Source organism: Vombatus ursinus, unplaced genomic scaffold (genome assembly GCF_900497805.2).
Source record: "Vombatus ursinus unplaced genomic scaffold, bare-nosed wombat genome assembly UNPS02008996.1, whole genome shotgun sequence".
Taxonomy (NCBI): Eukaryota; Metazoa; Chordata; class Mammalia; order Diprotodontia; family Vombatidae; genus Vombatus; species Vombatus ursinus.
The window spans coordinates 1,750,872-1,774,488 of record NW_020948774.1 but is presented as its reverse complement, the minus strand read 5'-3'; the positions used below and the strand labels follow the sequence as shown (position 1 = coordinate 1,774,488).

Genomic DNA, 23,617 nt, shown 5'->3' with positions numbered 1-23,617 from the left:
GCTAGGTGGATAGAGCTCTAGCCTTGAAGTCAGGAGGACCTGAGTTCAAATCTGATCTCAGACACATAACATTCACTAGCTGTGTGACCCTGGGCAAGTCACTGAACCCCAATTGCCTCACACACACACACACAAAATTTAATTAAATTAAATTATATTAAAAAAAAAACCTGCCTGCTCTGTCTCTTCTCTGTTTCTGCTGATGTATCAGCCACAGTATCAGTCACACAGATTTTTGGAAAATTTAGAGTTGTCTTTGACTCTCCCTAACTGCCCTCATCACAGCTCCCATGTCATGTCAATCCTACTTCCACATCTCAGCTGATGTGTGTGTCCCCCTTTTCTCCAGTCATGGGACCGCATGAGCTTCAATGAAGAGAATAATGGTGGGGTAGTGAATGTGATTGAGACAAATAAAACCAGAAAGAAACAGATCAGGAGCAAGGGCAATAATCCCATAAGACCAAAGTCAGAGACTTCTGAGGTGATGGCTGTAAGATCAGTGCTGGATAGTCAGAGGAGGAGACACAGAGCTCTGGGGTCAGATAAAATGCCTTCCTCATTCACAGGCCACAGGAACGGGGTAGGGCCTTGAGGTTCAAGGGAAGTTATGAAGAAGTGCTGCCCAGCCTTGGCCAGGAGACACAAAACGGAAGCCTGCATAAAACAAGACTGAGGAGGAAGCAAGCGCTGAAAGGGATCTGGAAATCCTTATTCCTAGAAGTGAATCTGAGTTTCTTTGTTTGGCACTTACAGCATCTCGGAAACCTGTGCTCGGCAAAGTTCTTCTGCTGGTGAGCTACCATCTCTTATGAATGCTTCTTGTACTTTGGTTGTGTTATTTCTCTGTTTCTTAATAAAATTATCCTTTTAAATGTTCAAATCCATTGTGGTGTGTCTGGGGAATGGAGTAAGCAGCTTCCGTGCTCATCAGGGCAACTAAGGGGTGAAGCCAGGTGGTGCAATGTCAGGGACTGAACAGCTGCAAGCAGCAGAACCTGGAGAAGAGCTGGGAGCTGGGACTCAACCATCCCTCAGGACCTCCCTGTAAGCCTGCCTGCTCTTCCATCTCTCCATGCCAGGGCACTGAGTGGATCTTCATTCCAAGAAGGTGTGAGAGAGTGAGTGGGAAAGAGAAGGAAGGGAAATTGTAGGCGATAACTAGAAACTCAGCTCTCTCAGGTCCCATGTTATCACTTCTGAACAGATGTCCCTATGACTACCCTCTTATCTCCAAACACTTCTCACTCTAGGAGAGACAAATTAAAGGGCTGCACTGTGTTTTAGAAACCAGTGACTTTTTTAATGTTAAAATACAACGACAGAAGCCCTGAGATGGCTCTCAGGTTAGGAAGCCACTCATTCATGGGCGTGGGGGACAAACACTGTAAAAACAGAAGAGCAGAGGTTGAGGAGAGGCCCTCTTCTCTCCCAGGCCCCGGGGCATTAGTGCTTCCTCATTCACAGCCATAGACTCACAGTCCCCCGGGACAGCGAGGGCCACCCCAGCAGACTTGTAGCTGCAGTCTCTCTTCTGTGTGGCAAGAGGGGGTGCTCACTTGACACTCAGGAGCTGCTTCCTCTGTTGCTCCAGCAGTGCCTCGAGGTGGTCAGCCCGCTTTACTGCTGCCTGGGACACACAGATACACAGAGCTTGTCAGGCCCAGGGCCTCACAGAGGACGTCACCCCCGGGACAGATCAAGAGGTACGGGTTGGAAGGAACAACTTACGTCATACTGTTTTCGAAGGCTGTTCACAGTCTCTTCTTTCTTCATTATAGCCATCTTGACCCTGGGAGGAGAACAGACACGAGGTTGACTAGGAGGCTCCAATTACCCCACAGCATATTTAGTCAACGGAATAGAAGACCAGTGGAACAAACTCCAGACTGAGACTCTGAAGATTTGGACTAGAAACATACTTTGGTAATAATTCAAGTTTGTGGCCTTGATGAAATCACTTAGCTGCTCTAGGCCTGCTTCTTCATCTGTACCTTTGGTCTGCAGAGGAACAGTCTCCACACAACCTACTAGGCAAATCACCATGATGCCAAATCACTCAGCAACCTTTCCAAGGGGGCTCAGACCGCTGCTGCTTCCTATCAACCTCCCTAGGAGACTGAAGGTTGCTCCATACTGACCCACCCCCTAGGGATATATGTTCTGTCAGTAGCACAAGAATATGACTAGCCTGCTAAGAAAGGCATTGTTAAGCCCCCACTGACCAATTCTACAAAGGGGCATTGCTATTTATTAATAACAAATGAGGACTGTAGTGCTGAGCTATCTCCTTCCACAGTCCAAGGGGGCCTTGCCTCTCAGATGAATATCCACAGAATAATTTACTTATTTTTGGTATAGATACATACCCTCTCATAGACTCCTTTCCTAGGCCTACTGGCTCTGCCCTTCCCTGTCACACCTATGACTGGGATGTGTGTTTAACAGTACTAATATCATTCCTCTGGCTGCATTAGGATCAGTAATATATGGCTATACTGGGATGGCCTAGAAAGTATGTTAAAACTATATCTTGTTCTGGTTCAGCAATTCTCCTACTATGTCTCTATGGAGGGCAAACCTGACCAAGAAGGGCAATGGACTATGCGTCACCTGTAGAGTGCATCTGAACCAATGTGAAACAAGCAATAAGAGTGAGCTGGGTGCCAGTGGGTGAAGCGAATCAGTGTTAAATAGCTGCTTTGCAGGATCCATCCAACTTTTTGTCCTAAAGAATTTTCTATCATATTGGAAAATTATAGGGGCATATGGGCTATCCCTAAATAACAGGGGCAACTAGGAATGGAACAGAAGTGGCTCTCCCTTTATTCCCTGGCCTCCATTATACCCATCCTTTCCTTCCATATATCACAAGTCAAAGCCATATCCTCCCCTGACTGCCTAGTGCAATGCTAAACACTGAGTAGATCCTTCAAAAATGTAGGTTGTGGAAAGATTTACATGAACTGATGCAAGGTAAAATGAACAGAACCAGCAGAACACTGTACACAGTAACAGCAATATTGTACAATGATCAACTGTGAATAACTTAGCTGTTTTCTGCAATTCAATGATCTAAGACAATCCCGGAGGACTTAAGATGAAAAATACTACTCATCTCCAGAGACAGAACTCGTGGAGTCTGAACGTAGATCAAAGCCTATTTTTTCTATACTTTCTTTATTCTTCTTGGTTTTTTTCTTTTTTGGTCTATTGTTTTCTTTCACAATATGACTAATGTGGAAATATGTTTTGTATGACTGTACATGTATAACCTATACCAAATTGTTCGCCTTCTCAATGAGGAGGGAGGAAGGGAGAGAATTTGGAACTCAAAAGTTTTTAAAAAATGAATGTTAAAAATTGTTTTTACATGTAATTGAGCAAAAAAATGTCAAAATTTTTTAAAATGCAGGTTTCTGTTATTCCTCAAGGAAGGCTTCTCAGACAAGAAATCAATCCATTTACCAATGCAAACAGGAGAGACTGATTGGCTGGAACCATGACACTCTTACCTTTTATGCACTTCTTCCAGCTCATCTTCTTTGTCCCGAGTGATCTTCTCCAGTTCTAACTGTTGACGGGTCCGCAGCTCTGATATCTCTACTTTCAATCGCCTGTTCTCCTCTTCAGTTGCCATCAGTCGGTCTGAGAATTCCTGGCGGATCACCTCTGACAGGCTGCTCCTCTCTTCCATTAACTTATCCTTCACCTGCAGGAGAAGCTAAGAATCAGAGGCAGCCTGTGGATGCAGGGAAGGGGAGAGGACATTCCATAAGAGCCCCCGAACTTATGGTGCCTCCAGGATGCCTGGGCTCACCATTATTACATCCTCCACCTCCTTTTCCTTCCGTTTCACAAGGCCCTGGAGCCGAGAGTTTTCACCTTCAGCCTCCCCCAGCCGGCCCTTCAGCTCTGCACAGCGCTCCTGCAGCTTTCGCTCTGACTGCTCCAGATCGGCAAGTTCTGCCTCATATTTGTCCCGTACACGCTTGATCCTGAGGGCAGGAAAGACCAAAGGTGGGACACGCTGACAATATCACCAGCCCCAGCATCTAGGCCAAGTTTTGTCACTGACTTGCTACTGGACTTTCAGTACATCACCAAACCTCTCACTCTGTCACTGCATGTCACTGGTATCTACTAAACTGCATTATAACCCCTGCTGTACACTGATCGAGATCCATGCTTATTGGCTTTTGTGATTTCTCATGCTACAGTGGATCAAGTCAGGAAATCTGGGTTTGATGCCCATCTCTAATGCTGACTGTGACCTCATGAGAGAATCACGGAATTTCTTGGGGCTTCAGTCTCCTCATCTATAAAACCAAGGAAAACCACAATCAGAACAGCCAATGTTTACAGAGTGCCCCAGAGTTTACAAAGTGCTTTACCTGTGTATCTTTCTACACCAGCTGGTCCAAACGTGAAGCCCTGGCAGACCACCCTTTCATGCCCAGAATCCCCACCTGGGACTGCTGTGCCGCCTGGCAACTGCCTCATCACCTGCTTTGTCAAAACCTCGTCTCCAGCCACACTTTGTGTCCCTCTGCACCAGCTTGGGGCCCCAATACCCCTTCCAGTTTTGGAACCATAATTGGCTCAGGAAAGGGTATGTCAATATGTTCCCCAATTATTCCACTCACCACCCCTTTAACTTTTCAAACCATATGCCCTCCTGGGCTACACATTGTACTGTGTGTGTTGGCTTTCCCAACTAGAATGTAAAGCTCCTTGAGGAAAGAGACTCTCTTTGCTATGTATTTGTACCCTCATCGATTAGCACAGTGCTCAATACATACTAAGTGCTTAATAAATGTTTTTTCATTCATTCGTTATCTGCTACTATTGTCATCCCTATCTGACAGAAAAGGAAATTGAGTTTGAGAGAAGGTAAGAGACAGGGTCCCTCTGCATGACAACACCCAGCTGAACTACCTGCTTCATAGGACTGTGACCAAAGTGCTTTGTGAACCTTAGAGCACTATCCGAATGTAAGAAATAATTATGTGAGGCAAGTTGCCTCACATTGTCCCTCTTCTGCAGTATTAACAAGCCCCTGTGGGGATGGGATGGGGGGGTAGTGTACTACAGCAGGACCACTGGTACAACGCAGATTTGCAGTTAGAGGACCTGCTTCTGACACTTCAGTGTCATCATGGACAGCTCTCTTAACTTCTTTGCACCTCTGTTTCCTCATCTGTAAAATGGGAAAGTTGGACTTGGAGTCAGCAGATCTGAGCTGGAGTCCCAGTTTCAGTACTATGTAATCATAAACAAGGCAATTAACTGCTCTAAATCTCAATTTCCTCATCTCCAAACTGGGAATGATAACAGCTTGCACTACTTGCTTCAAGTACTTTGTAAACTGCAGAACAGTACGTAAACATCAGCTATTTATTTTACTCTGCTAGACTATAAGGTCTGTGGGGAGGAGGGGTAGTGGTGTCCATGAACCCGGATGGATAATTTATGTCTTTATTTTCACTAACTGTTGGTTACCTTTCTAATCCTATGTAATTTATTTTACGTATTTAAAACTATTATTCTGAGGAGTCAACAGGCTTTACCAGAACATCTTCATTAGGCTAATTCCTGTTACTCTACCTGACCTCACTCCCCAGCATACTCCCATGCCTCTTAATCTCACCACTCCTGTGATATTAAACCCTTGGCTGCTAAAGAACATCCCTTCAATCTCTTTTGTTTCTATTCATTTCATTTCCATACCCCCAAACATCTGACTCAAGTTTTGCCCTCTGGAACCACCTGCTCTATAGTGAACAAACTTGTTTTCATCTTAATTCTCTTCCTTTTTCACTCCTTCCATCTTTGGCACTAAGATCTGGCTCCCTCCTGGTGATGCTGCTTCCCTCGAAAACCCTTCCAGATATGGCTGCACCTTAAATTTATACTGTGACTCATATCAGTCACTGATCAGTCATGGTGGTGGAGTCAGGAAATTCTTGCTCCTCATGGCTACTCTCTGGAGTCTCCTTTACTATCACTTAGCAACCTGTGTTCCACTGAAGATTGTTTCTTGGGCTGTTACAGAGGTTTTTTATCATCTCGAAATGAAAGTTCTTGCCCCCAAAGTCCCTGGCACTGTCAAATGGTTCAAAATCAGAAACTGATAAGATTTTATCAGCGGAAATGACATTAAAGAGGCATTACCATCTCCTTTGTCCCTAAGCCTCACAGAATTTTTCCATCTCAGTTGTATCTGAAAGCTCCCATCTGTGTGGTCTCCTTTATTAGAACATGAGATTCTTGAGAGCAGCGCCTGTCTTATTATTCTATTTGTATCCCCATCAGTTAACACAGTACTTTAAACTTAATAAGCACTCAATAATTGCTTTATTTATTATTTATTCATTCATCCCTATAAAAGAACATAGTGCCTGTCACTCACCTTTCCCACCAATCAGATTTTCCTAAAGTGTAGGTCTGACCAGGTTACCTTCCTGCTCAACAAACCCCAGTGGCTTCCTATTATTTCCAGGATCAAATATATAAAGTCCTTGGCATTAAAGCTCTTCACAACCCATTCTCTTCCTAATCATCTTACACTGCACTCCTTTCTACATTCTGTGATCCACATTGGTCTAATTGCTGTTCCTTGCTGCTATCCCCCATGCCTGGAACAGAACTCTTCCAAATTCTTAAGATTCCTTGGCTTCCCCTCTTCCAGGGGGCCCTAGCTGTTAATGCCATCTCCTTTAAGGTTATCTTCCATTTACTCTTATATGGTCAGGAAGGAAGGGAGGAAGGGAGGGAGGGAAAGGGGGAGGGAAGCGAAAGAGATACACACACATATATATGTGCATTTGTGTGTATACACACAAATGTTTTTGCTTTTTCTTTGTATCTCCAGTGCTCAGCATGATGCTTCTTAGAATATTAAGTACTAAATAAATGCTTAATTGATTGAACATCCTCCATCTCATTCACCCCACTCAATTGCCTAATCCTGTCATTTCTATCACCACAGCATCTCACTCACATAGCTGCCACCCTGTACAGGGTCCTCACCTCATGCCCGGACCACTGCAATAGCTTTCTGGTTGGTCTCCCTGCTTCAAGTTCCTCCCCACCTCAGCCCATCCTGCACTCAGCTGCTAAACTGATTTTCCTAAAGTTTAAGTCCTCCTTAACCCTGCTCCTCCCAACTCAATAAACTCCAGTAGCTCCTTGTTATATCTCTAAGATCAAATTTAACATCTTCAGTTAGGCATTTAAATGTCACAATCTGGCTTCTTCCTACCTTTTCTTCCTTAATATACAACATTCCTCTCCATTCACTCTATGGCACATAGTAGAGACTCAATGTTTGTTTGTCATAGATACAGTGATTGTCCCCACCGAAAAGCAGTCAGGCCAGACTTGTCTCTTCTAGCATTGCCTACCCCAAGAATCTTCCTTTTCCCTCTGGCTCTGACTCTCACCTGTTCTCAGCTGTTTGCTCACACTCCTCCTTGGTCAGGGTCATATCAGCTTCAAGCCTCTGGATAACCAGCTCAATCTCCTTGTCCCTGACTTTCCGAACTTCATCCTTCAGCTCACGCTCCCGTTTTAACAGCCATGCTTCCTGGAAGAGAACAGCAGAGACCCCAGCAAATGTTAATGAAGACTATTCTACTAAATAGTGGGATACAAATTTAAAAAAATGATTACAACTCCTGACCACATGCTGATTTCCTTTTCTTTGAATCTTGAGATGAGATGGGGTGAGGTTAAGAGACAGGAAGGGGCAGAAGGGAAAGACATAGAAGATTTGTTGACCAATGGGAGTAAGTATTGGCTTTCACCTCTTTCTTTAAGTAGTTGGCTTCCCAGGCTTCCTTCTCCACCTCGAGCCGTTCCTTCAACGCTTTCATATCCAGCTAAAAGATAAAGCAAAGTCCTATGATACAGGCCCTCCTGACCACTCTCCACTCACCCCAGGGCCTGAGCTTCTGCCTGCTAGAGTTTGACCTACAGCACCTTGAAGAATAAACCTGTGATTCCAGGAAAGGCTCAGAGCTTAGGGCAGAGGACAGAGGACAGAGCAGGCTTAGCTAGTCACCCTTTGGTACCCCTAGGGGACACCAGGAAGTTCTCAGAGCAACTGGAGCTGCCTGTGAGGAAGAAAAGGAGAAGCCTGGGTTTCTTGAAATGTAGCCGGGTCTAATAAGAAGTGCCCTGGGTTGGGAGTCAGGAGACTCAGCAGAGTAAAACAATGCTCTGAAATCTTAAGTGACCCTAACCTCTCTTTGGGCCTCAACAGAAAGAGTCACAACACAGTAGGTACCTGATAAGTGTTTTTTAGGTTAAAATGAGTTCATGGTGCTATTGTGGGAACAGAAGAATGCCACTGGGTGGTTTTAGGAAAAGCTGGAGGGGTGACATGCAGATGGAAGGAAAGAGAGAAAGGGAAACCTGGTGCCGCCTTTCTTGCTCCTCTCTCCCCTTCTCGTATTCCTCCCTGAGGGCCTTTGTCACCACGCAGCTGTTTTCCTCAAGCTGCTGCTTCAGCTTCTCTAGCTCCGCCCGCTGCCTGAAAAGGCATGTCAGAAGTGGTCAGTGCTAAAGAAGGCGGGTGAAAAAGAAACATGAAAAAGCGCCAATCTAGTGGACTGCTGCAGGGCTAGCTCCCGGAAGGCCTCCTGTATCACTGCGGCCTGCCTTGCTCCTGCCTACCTGGCCGCCTGCTGGTTCAGCCGCTCCTTCTCTTCCGCCACCTCATGGTGGAGTCGGCGCCGCTGCTGCTGCAGGGCCTGTTCCAACTCCTCCGAGTGCTGCTCATATCTGCGGGGAAGACAGATTCTCCTCCATTACACTGATCTCTGCTTAATCACTGAAGGGAGGGTGTACTTCCCTCAATTCACTCCCTTGCAATTGAATCATTAAAGCAACAGGGGTAAACCATCTACTATCAGCTAAGGAGACATAGCAGATTAACCAGGGCTTGTGTGTGTTGGGGTAAGGGAAAATGAGATGTGGGAAGGGAAGACCCATTACGCCCCCACCCCTGGGATATGCTTCTGTTCATGGGGAACACGTGAGTAGGATGTTGATCAAATGCTAAAGTTTGATATGGGGAAACACTCTTGTTCTGCAAACCTCAAGCAGGAAATAAATACTGAAAAACAGGAGATGTATTGTAGGAGAGAAGAATAATAGTGACAAGAATAATCATTTGGAATTACATAGTATGCCATAGTTGGCAACATACTTTACCTATATTATCCTGTTTGATCCTTGCTAAAACAGTTCAGCTCATTCCGCTCTGGGTATACACTTGCTATTTACATGTCAGGTGTTCTCAATTTTCCCCATTTCTCCCAAAGATCAGTTGGGAGGTGAAGCTAAGGTGAAAGGAGCCTGATCTACTACGCTGAGCTGGTAAAGGGATATTAAAACTCATGAAAACTAACATAACATTTTCTTTAGCAAAGTAAGGTCTCTGAGATTTTATATAGGAAGAAGCAATGAGTTTATTATCTTCATATATGAGGGTTTTTTTTCCCCTGAGGAGGGGTGTCTAGGGTTCAAGGAGAAAACCCCGTCAACCTCTCTACTACCTCCTTCCCTCAGGTCTTAATATTTGGGCTCTAATGGCTCAGAGTATAAATAGCAATTATTTCTGTTTTGACCAGAAACCCTGAGGGTCTTCCCTTCAAAAATTGATTTTTTTTTGGACTTAGGTAAAAGAGGCCATTCTTTGCCTCATCTCTTACCTAGCCTTGATCACTGAATGGGCATTGTCTCCGACAAACTGAGACCTGGGAAAGTCCTTAGCTTAAAAAGGTCAAGGTCTCCCACTGCATCTGGGCCATCTCCAGTCGTCCTAATCTATATCTTGCCACTGGACCCAGATGGCTCTGAGGGAAATTGAAGCTAATGACTTTGCACAGCCCTGCCTCACTTAAATCCAATTCACTTGCAAGTCACGACATCACCTTCCTGATGTCATGGTCCTCTTCGAGAATGAAGGACCAACAACAAACAAAGCTCAGACTTGGATAATAACCAGCAGTGAGGCCTCAGGGAAGTAACGGAAGCAGTCTGGTCCTACCATGAAATGTCAAGAATTGTGGAGGCCCTCGGAGATTACATGCCCAATGCCTTCATTTTACAGAAGAAGAAACAGAGGCTTGAAGATGTAAAGCTATTTGTCCAAGCTCATGCAGTTAGCTGGTGGCAAAGGCAGAAGTCAGGCCTCTTGATTCCCAGTTCAGTGCTCTTTACCCTGCCTACATTCTCAACTACCTTCTTACAGAATCACTCGTCAGCCCTGAGGAAAGCACAATATTAACTGGAGAGCAGTGAGCCCAGGGCACCGCTTTTGGATTTAGGGTCTGGTTCCATCTCAGACTCTGTCTGAAGGGACTAGAACAAGCCATAGTTCTGCTCCATGCTTGTTTGTCTCATCATTTCAGAACAGGTGGTATGATTAGCACTCACCTCCCGACTTCAGGTACTGACCCAATTTCAATCACATTAGGAGTCACATGATAATAATCATCCTCATAATGATGATAACTAACACATATATGTGTATGTGTATGTATATGCATATGTGTGTATCAGTCTATCAATCTACCCACCTCTATCTATACATATACATATGTGTATTTTTATATACACACACACAAATGTATATGTATGTGTATATATGTATGCATGTCACTCACAGTGCCAGGAACTGTGCTAAAGTGCTTCACAATTATCTCATCTGATCCTCACAACAACCCTGGGAGGCAGGTACTATTACTCTCCTCATGTTACAGATAGGGAAAATGAGGCAAATCGGGATTAAGTGACCTGCCCAGGATCACACAGCTAGGAAGTATCTGGGACAGGATTTGAACACAGGTCTTCCTGACCCCAGGCCCAACGCTCTGTCCACTGCACTGCCAGCGGTCCCCACCAGAAACCCTTCCATGTACCGCTGCCGGGCCAGCTCCCTCTCCCGCCGGCCCTGTTCCTCCTTCTCTCGCTCCAGGTGCTCCCTCAGCTCTTCTGTCTGCTGCACGTAGTGCTGAGCAGCCCGCTGGTCTGACTGCAGCAGCTCAGCCTCATGCAGGGTCTTTAACTTCTTGATTTCTTGCTTGTGCTTGGCAATCAGCTTCTGGATCTCTGGCTCTAAGCCTACGGTGAGGGACATGGAACAGTCATCCCAAACAGACCAAACAGGAAAAAGGCTCCTGCAGATGAGCTCAGGACCCAATCTCACTTCTGGAAATGAAGCAGAAACCCTTCTCTCCATCCCCTTCAAGTATAAAAAGAATGCTTGGGCATTTTCCTGGCAGGAAATGGGATCTTCCTCCCCACCCCCAGGGGGAATCTAAAGAGGGAACTGTCACCAGAGAGATAGAAAAAGAGAAAGATCATTAAAGCCAACAAGGCTGGGAAGCATGAACTATCTTGGCCTTAGTATCAATGCTCCTGTTTCTCTCCCTTCAGCTGCAAGGCAAGAAGAGAAGGTCTCAAAGCCTGGGCAAGGGTCCCACTCTCTCCAGGGCATTAAAAGATTCACAGAATCTAAGTTCAAAGGGACCATGGAGGTTTTCTAGCCCTGCAGTCATCTCCTCTACAATTCCTTTCACTTGAGTCTCTTCCTGAATGGTGGGGCGCCCACTATTGTCAAGGTGGTCTCTCCCCCGCTGGACAGTTCCTCTCCCAGTCAGAGGCATGCCTCTGTCCTTTCTCTCCACCGGGCCAGTCCTGCCCTCTAGAGCAGCAGAGGAACATCTGTTCTCTTATACACAACAAAACGTTTCAAATATGTGAATACTGCTACGATATTCTGCCTTTTTTTCCCCTCTTCTCCAGGCTAAGCAGACTCAATTCTTTCAACTGTTCCTCTTAGTTTATGGTTTTCAGATCTTTTTTCTTTGCCCAGGAGAATAACCTCGACATCTGCCACAGCAGAACAAAAAGCCTAGCAGGGAGTTGTACCCATGGTGAGTGAGATCAGAAAGAACACCTAGATGTCCTTGACAAATATGTCACTGGTCCACATGAGCTATGTCTTCAGGAACAGAAAGAGATGGCATGATCGCTAAGTCACTGTCAACAATAGGTGACAATTCCCAAGAGTGGCCTTCTGGTCCCCCCTACCTCGGACAGTGATCTCTTTGATCTTTTTGGTTTTCTCATTGATCCACTTCTCTCTTCGGATTTTTTCGGTGGCACTCATTAGTTCTTTGAGTTTCTTAATCTCCTGTGAACAAGAAAGGATGCTAAAGAACAGTCCAAGAGAAGTGAAAAATGAAACCCACATCTTTCCACTGCCACCTATTTTCAGACTCCTTAAATCAGTGGAGATTCAGGAAAGTGTTCATTTCCAGGTCCTAACAGTAGAACCAGAATAGCAAAGGCTATTAATACATGCAAAACAACCAGAGAATTTCAAGAAACCTACCTACCAATGCCAAAGTTATAGACTGCTGACTTTCCCAAGGACTGTCCTCCCCACACAGCTGCCTCTCTTCTTGTGGTGCCTCACATCAAGTGCTTAAGGACTTCTGGGCAGACTTACTCACTAAGATCATCTTCTTGGCAACGCCAACAAAGCTGGGCATACACTGGTCAGCCAAGTGCCCAGAAGGGTGTCTACTAGGCAAACACCACCTGCCTCAGTGTCCCCAAGGAGAAAGCCAAGAGAGGTCTGAGACAGAATTCATCTAGTCACTTTGAGAGGGAAATGCCATAAAACCCCTCAGCTACTGAGAGCTGGCTTTAAAAGGGACTTATTTTTAATAGGCCAATCACCACCCTTATGGTTTTATATTTCTTTTGCAGACTAAAAAAACTCCAGTTATTTCCCTAGGAGGCAGGAAGGGAGCAAAGAACATTTTGCTTGGGAGAAAGGGAAACTAAAATAGAAAAAGGTCCATTTTGAGGCAAGGACCGGGAATTCAAATTCCAAATTTTTCCCCCATCCACTGTCCTACTGCACTAAGCTCTGCATTCTCCTGCCTCTTCCCTAAAGCAATGTTCTTCCATGGCCATGTCCTTGTCACCTTCTTTAATCTCCTCCCCAAGGTGAACAATGGAGCAAGAAGGATGGCATTGGGAAAAGCTTTGTAGACAGTTTTGTAGAGGATGAGGTTATAAGGTTTCTCCTCCTGCTCTCCATGGCCCTTCTAACAGAGAGGCCACAAAAGGATACCAGTAAAAATCACTCCAAGGCTCCCAGGTCCCATACTTAATTACAAGGCTTTAGAAGCCAGTTTTTAACCTGGGATCTGTAAGACTGTTTTTTAAAAATACATACATATATACATATATATATATATATATATACATATATATATATATATTTATATATAAAACTGCATTTCAATATAATTGGTTTCCTTGTAATCCTGTGTGTGTGTGTGTGTGTGTGTGTGTGTGTATATATATATATATATATATATATAAAAACTGTGCTTTAATTGGAGTTGGAGAAGAAGCAACGGAGATGAAGTGAAAAAGTGGGCTTTAACAGCCACTCCAATAGTCACATCAGGACTGAGCAGTACTGAGGTTTATGAAATACCTTAAGAAAGCTATCAAGTATATCAGTATAAAATTTGCATAAATCCACATAAATTACCAACTACTATTCAGCATAGATTGAAATTAAATTACTATAGTCTCTTGAAATTTCTTTCTTAATTTCTTCTCCTGATTTCTTCTCATCTAACTCAAGTCATTTCCCCAAGCAAAAAAAGATTGGTTTATTAGTATGCAAATGTGAGTTGTGAGCTGTCTCAATTCACCCGTTATCACATTAGGATATAAAAAAGTTCCAGCATTCCTCAGGTAATATTTATGAAACTATCTTGTTCTCAGGTGGCTTTGGCTGTGATATACATCATCCAGGGCAGGGCTTCAGGGTTTCCTAGGTCCCACCCTCTGAGGCTCACCCCTTGCCCGTTCAATGCTTCCAAGAATCCTGGCAGAGACATGACAGTAGAAATTTCCCTCACACAAAGGCCTGAAGGCACACCACACCTAACGAAATAGGGAAAGAGAGGAAAAGGGAAAGGAGGGATAAAGGAGTGAGAGAAATGAAAGCCCTGCCAGAAGAGAAGTAAGCCAGCAAAGGCAGGGCAGATGAGGAAAGGAGAGGGCAGTGTGGGCAAGCCCTGCTGCCTCTCCCACAGTGTAGTCAAGGAACCCACCCCTTTGAATCTCTCACCAGTTCATGCTGCTCCTGCACTTGGGTGATTCTCTTTGTGTATTTCTGGTCCACTTGCTTCAGCTCAGCTACCACTGCCTCGCACTTCTCACTCAGGACCTTCTTGTCGTCAATCAGCTGAGATTTGAGGAGGGGACCAGGTGAAGCCAATATGTAAAGCTGCTAACTCAGGACCTGAAGGTACTGAGGGGATACTCCCCTAACTTCAGGATTAACTCACAATTGTTGCAGGAGGAAGGGAAACCCAGAAAGCAACCCCAGTAGAGAAGACTAGAGGGAAACAAGTTCCAGCGAGTTACACAAACAGAGATGCCTCCTGTCCCTGGGGTGAACTCCCCGAGAACAGCCCTTCCACACTATGTCCCAACAAAATCTTCATGTACCCTAAGTTGGGAATAGGAGTTCTACAAGAAACATCCCTGAGAGAAGGTGGGCTTCAGGGAGGGCTGAATAAACTGGGACCCAGGAAAGAAGGAGAATAGATGCATCAATCCAAACACTGGCTGTGGCACATGAGTTCAGGCGTGTGAGCCCTGCAGGAGCTGGGGAGATAGTGTAGCATCACGTATCCTGTGGATCCTCAGAGCCAATGTTTCCCCTTCCATTCTCTGCATCCCCCTAAGGCGGCTTCCCCTGTTGTTTCCTGTCATGCCTTCTCTCTTCTTCTCCACAGTGACTGTTATTTGTGGGAAATTTCAAGCCTAAAAGTATCGCATGGCTAAGCCAGAAACTTCTGCTGGGCCATATTCTGCTAGCATCCTCAAACGGATATTCTGCAGAATTCTTAGCAGGGCTTATAGGCAGGTAGGGTCATTGTTCCAGAACACATTCAGAATATGTATCTCAGACAAAAAACTTCTAGTTCCTACAGCTTCTGCACTTGGCCAACCCTTTCCTAATCAGGAAGTACCTGTGTGTATCTGACCCACCCCAACATTTGACTGCTCCTGCTGTCCTGACCTGTGGAATGCATATGGGTCAGGAGTAAGGAAGGAGATATGAGACATACACAGTCATTAGAAGTAAAAACAAAAACAAAAAACCCTAGTTCTACCTTCAAGAGGCATCTTAACATCTTCTATTCCCACCTCAAGTTTCTATTCACTCCAATCTATACTCCATACATCTGCCAAAGTGATTTTCCTGAAGTCCAGGTGATTCATTAAAACCTAGATCACTTCCCCTCTCAAAAAAACTCCATTGGCTCTCTATTACCTCCAGTAACAGGCCAGTCAAACTGGCCTTCTTACCATTCTTCATACTCAGCACTTCATTTCTTCCCTCCAAACCTTTGCACAGGCTGTCCTCCATGCCTGGCACATACTCCTCTCTCACCTCTACCCCTGAAAATCTCTGGTTTCCTTCAAGGCTCAGCTCAAGTGCTACTTTCTATGAGACCTTTCCTGATTCATCCAATTGCTAGTGCCTTCCCTCTAATCCCTGGGTATTTGTCTATATCTATATATGTACATGCTGTCACACCCAACAAAATGTAAGCTCCTTGAAGGAAGGAGCTGTTTTACTCTTGCCTGTGTATCCGAGCATAGTACCTGGCACATAGGTGGCACTTAATAAATGCTTGTTGGTTGATTGAATGAAGCAGGAACAAGGTTCATCCTCCCATTTTGCAGGTGGAAAAAATGAAATTTGGAGAAGGAAAGTGAGATGACCTCAAATCAACTCAAAAATAAATGGCACAGGCACAAGCCAAAATACAGTCTCTAAGTTTCAAGCCCGTAAACTACCCACTAGGTCCTGCTACTTGCCATGAGCACACAGGGTTACCTGATCAATGAAGGCCAGGTGTCTCTGGATAGCAGCTTCATACTGCTCCCTCTGCAGTCTGAGCTGGTGGTTTAGCTCCTTCTCTGTTTCCTTCACGTTCCGCACAGTAAGCTCTCGCTGCTGAGCCTGTCAATGGGGTTTCAGGGGAAGAGGATGGGAGGGGAGGGGGGGTTGGCTGGTACCTGGGTTCAAATTAAAGGAGCAGAGGCCAAGATCAGAGGAGATGGGGCTGACCATGGGGCAACTGGAGAGTTCTAATTCTACTGCAGCCCACAGTGGGAGGAAGCAATAAAGGAAAACCAAGAAATGTTAAGGGAAAAAAAAAAGCTGTTCTGAAACATACCCAGATTTGATTCCCTGCTTATGAGAAGCAAGCAGTTAACATGCTGAGTGAGAAAGGCAGGCCTATGAGACTACTCCTTTCTCTAATCAAGGGCAGGGGATGCCTTCTACTGCAAATTTTCTCAAGAAGCGGCATTGAATCACAAACCTGGCTAACCACCCCAGGAGTTCAGTCTCTCCCACCACAGGGAATGAGTTAGACCTCTGGCTAGGCCTCCCTGGGCAGACAGACCCACAGAGGTGATGGAAATAGGTTTACATGAAAGCAATCAATCACTGAGCAAACATTTATTAAGCACCTATGTGCCAGGCACTGTGCTAGGTGCTGGAGAGATTTGAGTGAAGACCTCCTGAGAATGAGGTCTATCATATGCTGGAGCAGGCTACCAAGGGAGGTGGTGGAGTCTCTAGTATTCTCTCAGAACAGGACATTGTCCAGGCTGTCTGAGGTTAGTTAAGTACAGGCTTGACTTCTTCTGCTCTAATCTAGTTACCAGAGGGGACACATCTCCTTCCTCATATTTCCTCAGAACACAGAATACCTGTGACATGGAGGAAACCAAAACTCCTATCCAAAATGAAACATTCTCTTCCCACCGGGAAAACCTTAGCACAGTCCCACATTAACCTCCCCAAAACTGGTTCCAGAAGACCTTAAGAACGTTGGCCATTTTCACACAGGGTAACCCACCAATGCTGTCTGCAGCAGCGTCATAGCCTGCTTCTTCTCCTCCACCTCCAGCCTCAGCCTCATCATAGAGCTGGTGACCTCAGCAGCCACAGCTGATGCCTGCTCCTCTTCAGCCAAGATCCCCTGGGGAAAAGGTTAAATACACCAGCATCGTCTTCTACAAGGCTCAAACGGAATCTGATTATTTCTCATGGAAACCTCTCCTCAGATCCAACTAAGCACGTTATCTGCCTTTCCCAGCTCCCTTCCTTGTCATATCTATCCCACCCTCTCTAAATCTAAATTACTCTCTAAATCAGATGTAACATAGTTAAAATGCTCTAGAGAAAGTCTAGAATGTAAGAATGGTGTGTGTATGTATATGCATGTACATAAATGGGTACATATGTGTGCATGTGCATGTGTATGTATATAGTGCCCCAAATTCATTCAACTCCTGATCATTCACTTTAGAGAGGCAGGAAGAGGCAGCATGAATTAAGATATCCTATCTTTAAAAAAAAATGCTATTAGCTTTGAAATATGTAATAAGTCTATCACTCTCACTCCATCTAGTTTGGGTTAATATTAAGATGACTGTATTCTCTAAGCACACATCAAATTGAGCTACATCAGTAACTCCATCTTTAACACATTACCCTATGACCCCACTGCTCTGCATAGAAAAAGAATCCACTTGGTGACAATCTTCCACTGGACCCAGCCCTGACCCCAGAAAAGAAGCAATGAAATTCATGCATTCCTTTGTTTGGGTTTTGGACAAAGGAGGCTCTGGTGGTAGCAGAGGCTCACCTCCCGAGGCGGGGCTGAGGCTACAGAATGGGGTCGTTCCTGTTCTGACTTCTCCATCTCATCTAAAAAGCTCATGATACTTTGAAGCTTGGCCTCAGAAAGCAATGCCCCATCCTCTGGGACTCCATGTGGTGGATTCAGTTTCCCAAATTTTTCTAGGTTGTCAGCTGTTAAGGAGTTAGAGTCAACTTCCTGTAGAGAAGGAAAGAGGAAAAGGATAGGAATTAGAGTGGAACTGGTATAGGGGAAGGGAAGCAAAAGAAGTATTGTTTATTTTTTTCATAGATCACACTGGAATAGTGTGGAACTCCTAAGAAGAGGCATCTGCCTGCTGGTCTGTTTTGTACTTTTTTGTCATGATAAAGAAAGGCAGGGAGGCAGCAGTGGTCTAGCATACTAAAGATTTGCTTTTGGAAGGTCAAATTATTCAAAGCACCTACCCAGGCATCTAGGATCTAATGGAAAAGAAAATCCTCTCTCTCTTGTGTGTTCATGTAAACAAATTCACACACTCCCCCAGAAGAGCTGCCACCATTAATGTGAGATGAATAGACATGGGAGGAAACAAAGCTGCTTCAACACCAGTGTTATTTTCCTTGTACTCCAAGCTGAAAAGCTTTGGACGGTATGTCTGTCATCCAAGGACCGGCCTAGTTAGGTCTGAAGAGGCTCATCATTAGAAGACTGACCACCAGATGACCATCTCCTAAGACATGGAAGGCTACAGAGATATCATGCAGAATGAAACCCCTCCAGTCTGAGGAGATGATCACCTAGTGGTCAGTCTTCTAATGACCTATGACCTAATGGCTGGTCCTTAGATGACAGATGTTCAGTCCAAAGCCTATCCAGCCCTGAAAGGACCTATTGGGGCTGTCTTTGGGAACCTATGTAGAAGTATTGGGGGACTTCAGTGAGTTTCTTAATATAGAGCTGATCCAGGAGGAAGTTGGGTGAGAAAAGAACATTATTTCCTGCTGGCCCAGAGCTTACAGATGCTGGGCTGATAGAAGTGACTTCATAAAGATATTAGGGAGTGGATAGAGCTCCGGTCTTGGAGTCAGGAGGGCCTGAGTTCAAATCCGACCTTAGATACTTGACACTTAGCAGCTGTGTGACCCCGGGCAAGTCACTTAACCCTGACTGCCTCACCAAAAAGCGAAAAAAAAAAAAAAAAAGACATTAGGGAAACAGGTTAAGAGTCATCATCATGCTTTCTTGGACCAACCTTATAAGGCTAACCCCGTCCAGCTCTCTACTAGGTTGGATGCCCCGCCCCCCCCATGCCAAAGATGAAAAATCATTGACAGTTTTACTCTAATTCCTTTTACCTCCTCCCATAGCCTGTACTTTCTGGGCCAAGATCTCTTTAGATCTTGGCGCTATGAAGGGGAAGACTGGAGTGAGCTACATTGCTTTCAGGTAACCCCCCTGACTCCTTCTAGTTACCTCATCAATCCAGGAATATTTTTCCTTTTTATAGGTCTTGGGTTGAGTCAGCTGCTCTGGTTCCTCTTCTAACAGCTTCAGGGTTTCCAGCAGTTCATTAAGAGTCACCTTGGCCTGGGGTCTGCTGGCTATTGTGACTGCAGTATCTAGGCTCTCACAAACAACTTCATGGGAGGTTATGTCCTAGGGATGGTATGGAGAAAAGGGAGAAAGAAAACAAGCACCGAGTTAACCAGCCAAAAGCACTTAAGCTAGGGACTGCCAGAGAAGAGGGTCAGGAGTCTGCTCTCTTACTTTGGAGGGGTAGAGCTGACTTCTGGAACAGCTCAGTATGTACTGTAAGTTTGAAGATTAGGTTTATCCTTTCACTAATTTCCTTAACAAGTCGTAGGTCAAGAAGAGGCATTAGGGTAGTGGAAGTGGAAAGAATATTGGACTAAGAGTTAGAAGACCTGGTTTACAGTTGTGGCTTTGCCACTTAATAATTGTAGGATCTTGGGCAAGTCCCTTAAACTCTGTGAAATGTGTGGGAAATGTGGATCTTACTATCATCATGCCTCGCCTCACAGGGCTGCTGCGAGGCCACGTGACAGAACTTTAAAAAGTGCTGTACAAACATATGCCATCATTATCATGGCTGCCATTTTCCCCTGGCACACAGGAGTGGCTATGCACCATGGCTTCTGCTCTCTGGCTACACAACAGCACCCATTACAGACTACGGGAGTCTTATTATTGTAGCAGTGGAAGGAGGCAGGGGAGAGGGTGGATGATGAAGGTCAGGCTTGGCAGGAGGAGCCTTATGCCACATGATAATCAGTGGGGGAACAGAAAGACTGCCCAAGAGAAGAGACCTGTGGCTTATCTTCTGGAGATTTACTAAGATCTGGGGAAGAGTCGGGGCCTGGGTGGAAGTATTCCTCTGGATCTGTAGCGTGGAAGTTGGCACCTGTAAAATAAGAAATAACATCATTAAATGTCTAGAATGAATGTACTACCAATATTCTGATTCAGAGCCCTCTTAGATTTTCTGCCTGTCAGTCATCTAAGGCTTTGTCAAAAGAAGCCACAGAGAGGGAGCAGGGAATGCATGGATGCCAGTGGATGGGTATCAGGTGAGAGAGATACACGTTATCATGAGATATTACAATCCCCTCCAAAAAAACCAGCATAAGAGATTGTGCCTTTACAGATGTCAGGGCTTAAATGAGCTTAAGTGAGGGCCAAGGGAGCTTCAATGAAGGATCCCTAAGACTTCTGATCTCAATATTCCACTTGGGTTGTTGTTTCTCTACTAGCTCTGGGGTTGATCTGAGGAACCCACCTGCGTTGTTAGCTTTGATGGTGCTGTTTGTCAGGCTCCCACTCTTCGGGGAGGCTGCCTGTACAGGCCTTTTTCTGGATACTTTCTTGGCCTCCTTCAGCTGCCCCAGTGCAGTATTTCCTGCCTTTTGGGCTGCTCGTTTCTGTTGGAGTTCCTGCCATGGTAGGGTGTATGTGAGCAATTCACAAATCAGGGAGAAAGAGTCCCTCCATTTCCTGCAAGTAGCATTACACTGAGATACCCTGTTGTGTGTTTAGGAAGGAAAATGGAGGGGGAAGAGTCATCTTTTATGGTTACAGTAAATAGGAGAAGTCACCACTGAAGGTGACTTTACTGAGAACAATCTCCCAAAGGATCATAATTCTGACTTAAATGTCCCAGACATTGTTTTTTGGTTAGAGGTGGAGCTCTGAAAATAGATGTGACAGTCTGTCTGCAACATTCACCTATTTCCAACCTGTCCCCAAATAAGGGAAATAAGAGACTGCTCTCTTAACCTTTCCCTTCTTGTACACACTATCGCTTCTGGCCATCATGGGTGGATTTTCATATGCCGGGACGATCATGATGAATGGTATCCCACAAGAACAACCTGGTCCAAAACAGATTAGAGCCCAGAGGTTTACACTTTTGGACTCTGATCCAGCCTGTAGCTAGACTACCTGAATAGCAGCTTGTCTGGCCTGCCGGGCTTTCTCTTCCCGGATTTTCTTTCTCTCCAAATCTTTCCGTGGCTCCAAGTCGAGGACATTCCCTTCCAATTGTTTTTGTTGCCTCTCCTGTAGAACAAATAGAACAGGAAATGAATTTACTCATTCTTGAGGCAAAGTCTCTTGAGAACAAATTAGGTTCCTAAGTAATATAGCAAGTAATGCATGGATGTTGGGGGGAAGGGTCACCTTAAAACCCATGCCCCTAATCCTACTATTCTTTTCATTTACAGAAGACATAGGGAGCTTAAAACCACAGAGGGTCTTTACAATGTCCGAAGGCCTGAAATGCCTTATAGTTCTAAGATGGTCTGGAATCTCTGGATTTCAAAAACTCATTAGAGCAAAAAACAAAAACAAAAAAACTTGTGTCCCCAAAACCAGTCCCTTAGACAGCCCTCTCGTAAAAATACCATCACGAAGAGGGCCCAGGACCTTGGTGATTGTTGTCCTACAGAGAATGACTGGGGCCAAGCAGCTTTGCCCCACCCACCCAGATCTTGTCACCCTGTTCACACAATGCTTGTCTTGTTCCTTCAGTCAGATTCAGGACCCAGTAGGAATGAGAAGGGGTGGCAACATGGGTTGTGACTATGTGTAGTGATTTAAGTACATGGTACTTCTGAGTTTCAGCCTCTGCCGCCCCCAGAATCTGCCACTTTGAAGAAATGCAGCTTATACTACTGACATTTGGGGCCCTGACATATCCTCTGGTATTGTAAATTATGCGGGTATGGGCTCACATCCATGACCTTTCATGACCTTTCATGCTGACCTTTCTCTTGGATGTTAGCAGGTGTTCCAGGAGGGACGCACCAGCCCGATGTCTTTGTGCATGGTGTCGGTACCAGCGCTGAATGGTGATGGCAGCTAAATTTACCTGATGGATAAACCTACAAGAAGGAAAAGAAGGTCCGGCTCAGATGGCATGCTCATTGGCCTCCGTATTATAGTGACACAAAAAGCTTTCAAAGCTGCGATCGCCTCTCAAATTTCTCCAACACCTATATTCAAGTATATGAAGTATGCCAATGTATCACAAGTCCAAAAACATGTCATCTATATGTGATTTACATAGCCTAATATAGATCACAACTGTCTATTCTCAAGGACTTGAGAATATAATGCAAATTATATATAAATACAGAGAAGACGCAAACAAAGTAGTTATCAGAATTTTGTAAGGTTGGTAAGGAAAGGTTTCTTAGACAAGATAAACTATCACGTCTTGAGCACTCTCTTCATTATTTCTTTTCCTTCCTACTCATTTCCAAATACCCAGATACAAGTGAATAGCGGTAAAGCTAACAGCCAGACATAGGGGATTACTGAATAAAGTAGGTCCACCAAAATCTTGGATCACCCATAATCTGTGGGCCACAGACAGTCAACACCATCAAAAAGGCCCTAGCCTACATCTTTCTGTTCATGCTTCCTACCCTTTGACTTCACAATTTCTTTTTTTCTTTTTGGCTAGGCAATGGGGTTGAGTGACTTGCCCAGGGTCACACAGCTGGTAAGTGTTATGAATCTGAGGCTGGATTTGAACTCAGGTCCTCCTGAGTCCAGGGCCAGTACTCTATCCACTGTGCCACCTAGCTGCCCCTGTCTTCACAATTTCTAAGAGACATACTCCCTTTACCCCTCTCCCTCAACTTACATAATTCCCCACTGTGCTTTAGACTCATCTGCTGCCCTTCTGATCCCAAGAATCCTCTCCCTAGCTATTTCCCAGAGGGCTTGGCTCACCTTTCTGCTTCTTCTTCTGTTACCTCCTTCCTTTTAAGCAGTCCTGCTGCGCTACTAGTATTGTTCCGAGTCACATTATTATTACTGGATAAATTCTTCTGAGACTTCATGAAACTGCTGCTCTCATTGTCTTCATTGGTGGTTGCCTTGATGATGTTGCTAAAGAAGAAAAAGCATCAAGTTTTTTCAGAGGGCTCCCTTTGCCCTAAGGATGTTCACTGTAGCCTGCCTGCATGCCAGTAACTGAAGAAGGAGACAACAATGGCTGGCTGGCTTGCTGAGCTTTTCTAAATGGCTGAGCAAAGGAGTTAAGAGAATGAATAAGACTAGTGGTTAGAGAAAAACTACATGTTTTTCCATGTTAAATTTTCTTTTTTTTTGTTGTTATAAATTTAATCATAAATTTAAATATAAAAACAAGAGGAAATGTATGATACCATGAACTTGTTTTTTAAAAACACACAAAAAATTGCTCTATTTGTATCCTTTTCTGTACTTATTTTTGTTTTCTTTTGCATATTTAAAATTTTCCTTTTGATCTTGCCCTGTGACTATTACTACCTACTAACTTTTCCCCTTCCCCCCCCAAAAAAACCTCA

At 44.7% G+C, this 23,617-nt stretch overlaps 1 protein-coding gene across 2 annotated transcripts in view; it reads right to left on the bottom strand.

Annotated features, from left to right (window-relative positions):
* Positions 1–1,263: 1,263 nt before the first annotated feature.
* CEP131 (centrosomal protein 131) overlaps positions 1,264–23,617 on the bottom strand; it is a 46,799-nt gene continuing 24,445 nt past the window's right edge. Inside the window, exons 7-26 of one of the 2 annotated variants that reach the window (XM_027850141.1) lie at positions 23,019–23,177; positions 22,045–22,162; positions 21,222–21,338; positions 20,560–20,713; positions 20,090–20,184; positions 19,236–19,418; positions 17,787–17,978; positions 16,995–17,117; positions 15,962–16,087; positions 14,177–14,293; positions 12,106–12,208; positions 10,932–11,133; positions 8,680–8,787; positions 8,419–8,536; positions 7,809–7,883; positions 7,446–7,588; positions 3,821–3,998; positions 3,516–3,712; positions 1,732–1,792; positions 1,264–1,630 (exon numbers count right to left, since the gene is read on the bottom strand). In XM_027850141.1, the coding sequence (XP_027705942.1) occupies positions 1,556–1,630; positions 1,732–1,792; positions 3,516–3,712; positions 3,821–3,998; positions 7,446–7,588; positions 7,809–7,883; positions 8,419–8,536; positions 8,680–8,787; positions 10,932–11,133; positions 12,106–12,208; positions 14,177–14,293; positions 15,962–16,087; positions 16,995–17,117; positions 17,787–17,978; positions 19,236–19,418; positions 20,090–20,184; positions 20,560–20,713; positions 21,222–21,338; positions 22,045–22,162; positions 23,019–23,177 (2,644 nt within the window). In that variant the 3' untranslated portion in view covers positions 1,264–1,555. The remainder of the gene's footprint in view (positions 1,631–1,731; positions 1,793–3,515; positions 3,713–3,820; positions 3,999–7,445; positions 7,589–7,808; positions 7,884–8,418; positions 8,537–8,679; positions 8,788–10,931; positions 11,134–12,105; positions 12,209–14,176; positions 14,294–15,961; positions 16,088–16,994; positions 17,118–17,786; positions 17,979–19,235; positions 19,419–20,089; positions 20,185–20,559; positions 20,714–21,221; positions 21,339–22,044; positions 22,163–23,018; positions 23,178–23,617) is intronic. The other variant, XM_027850142.1, reaches the window with a different exon arrangement.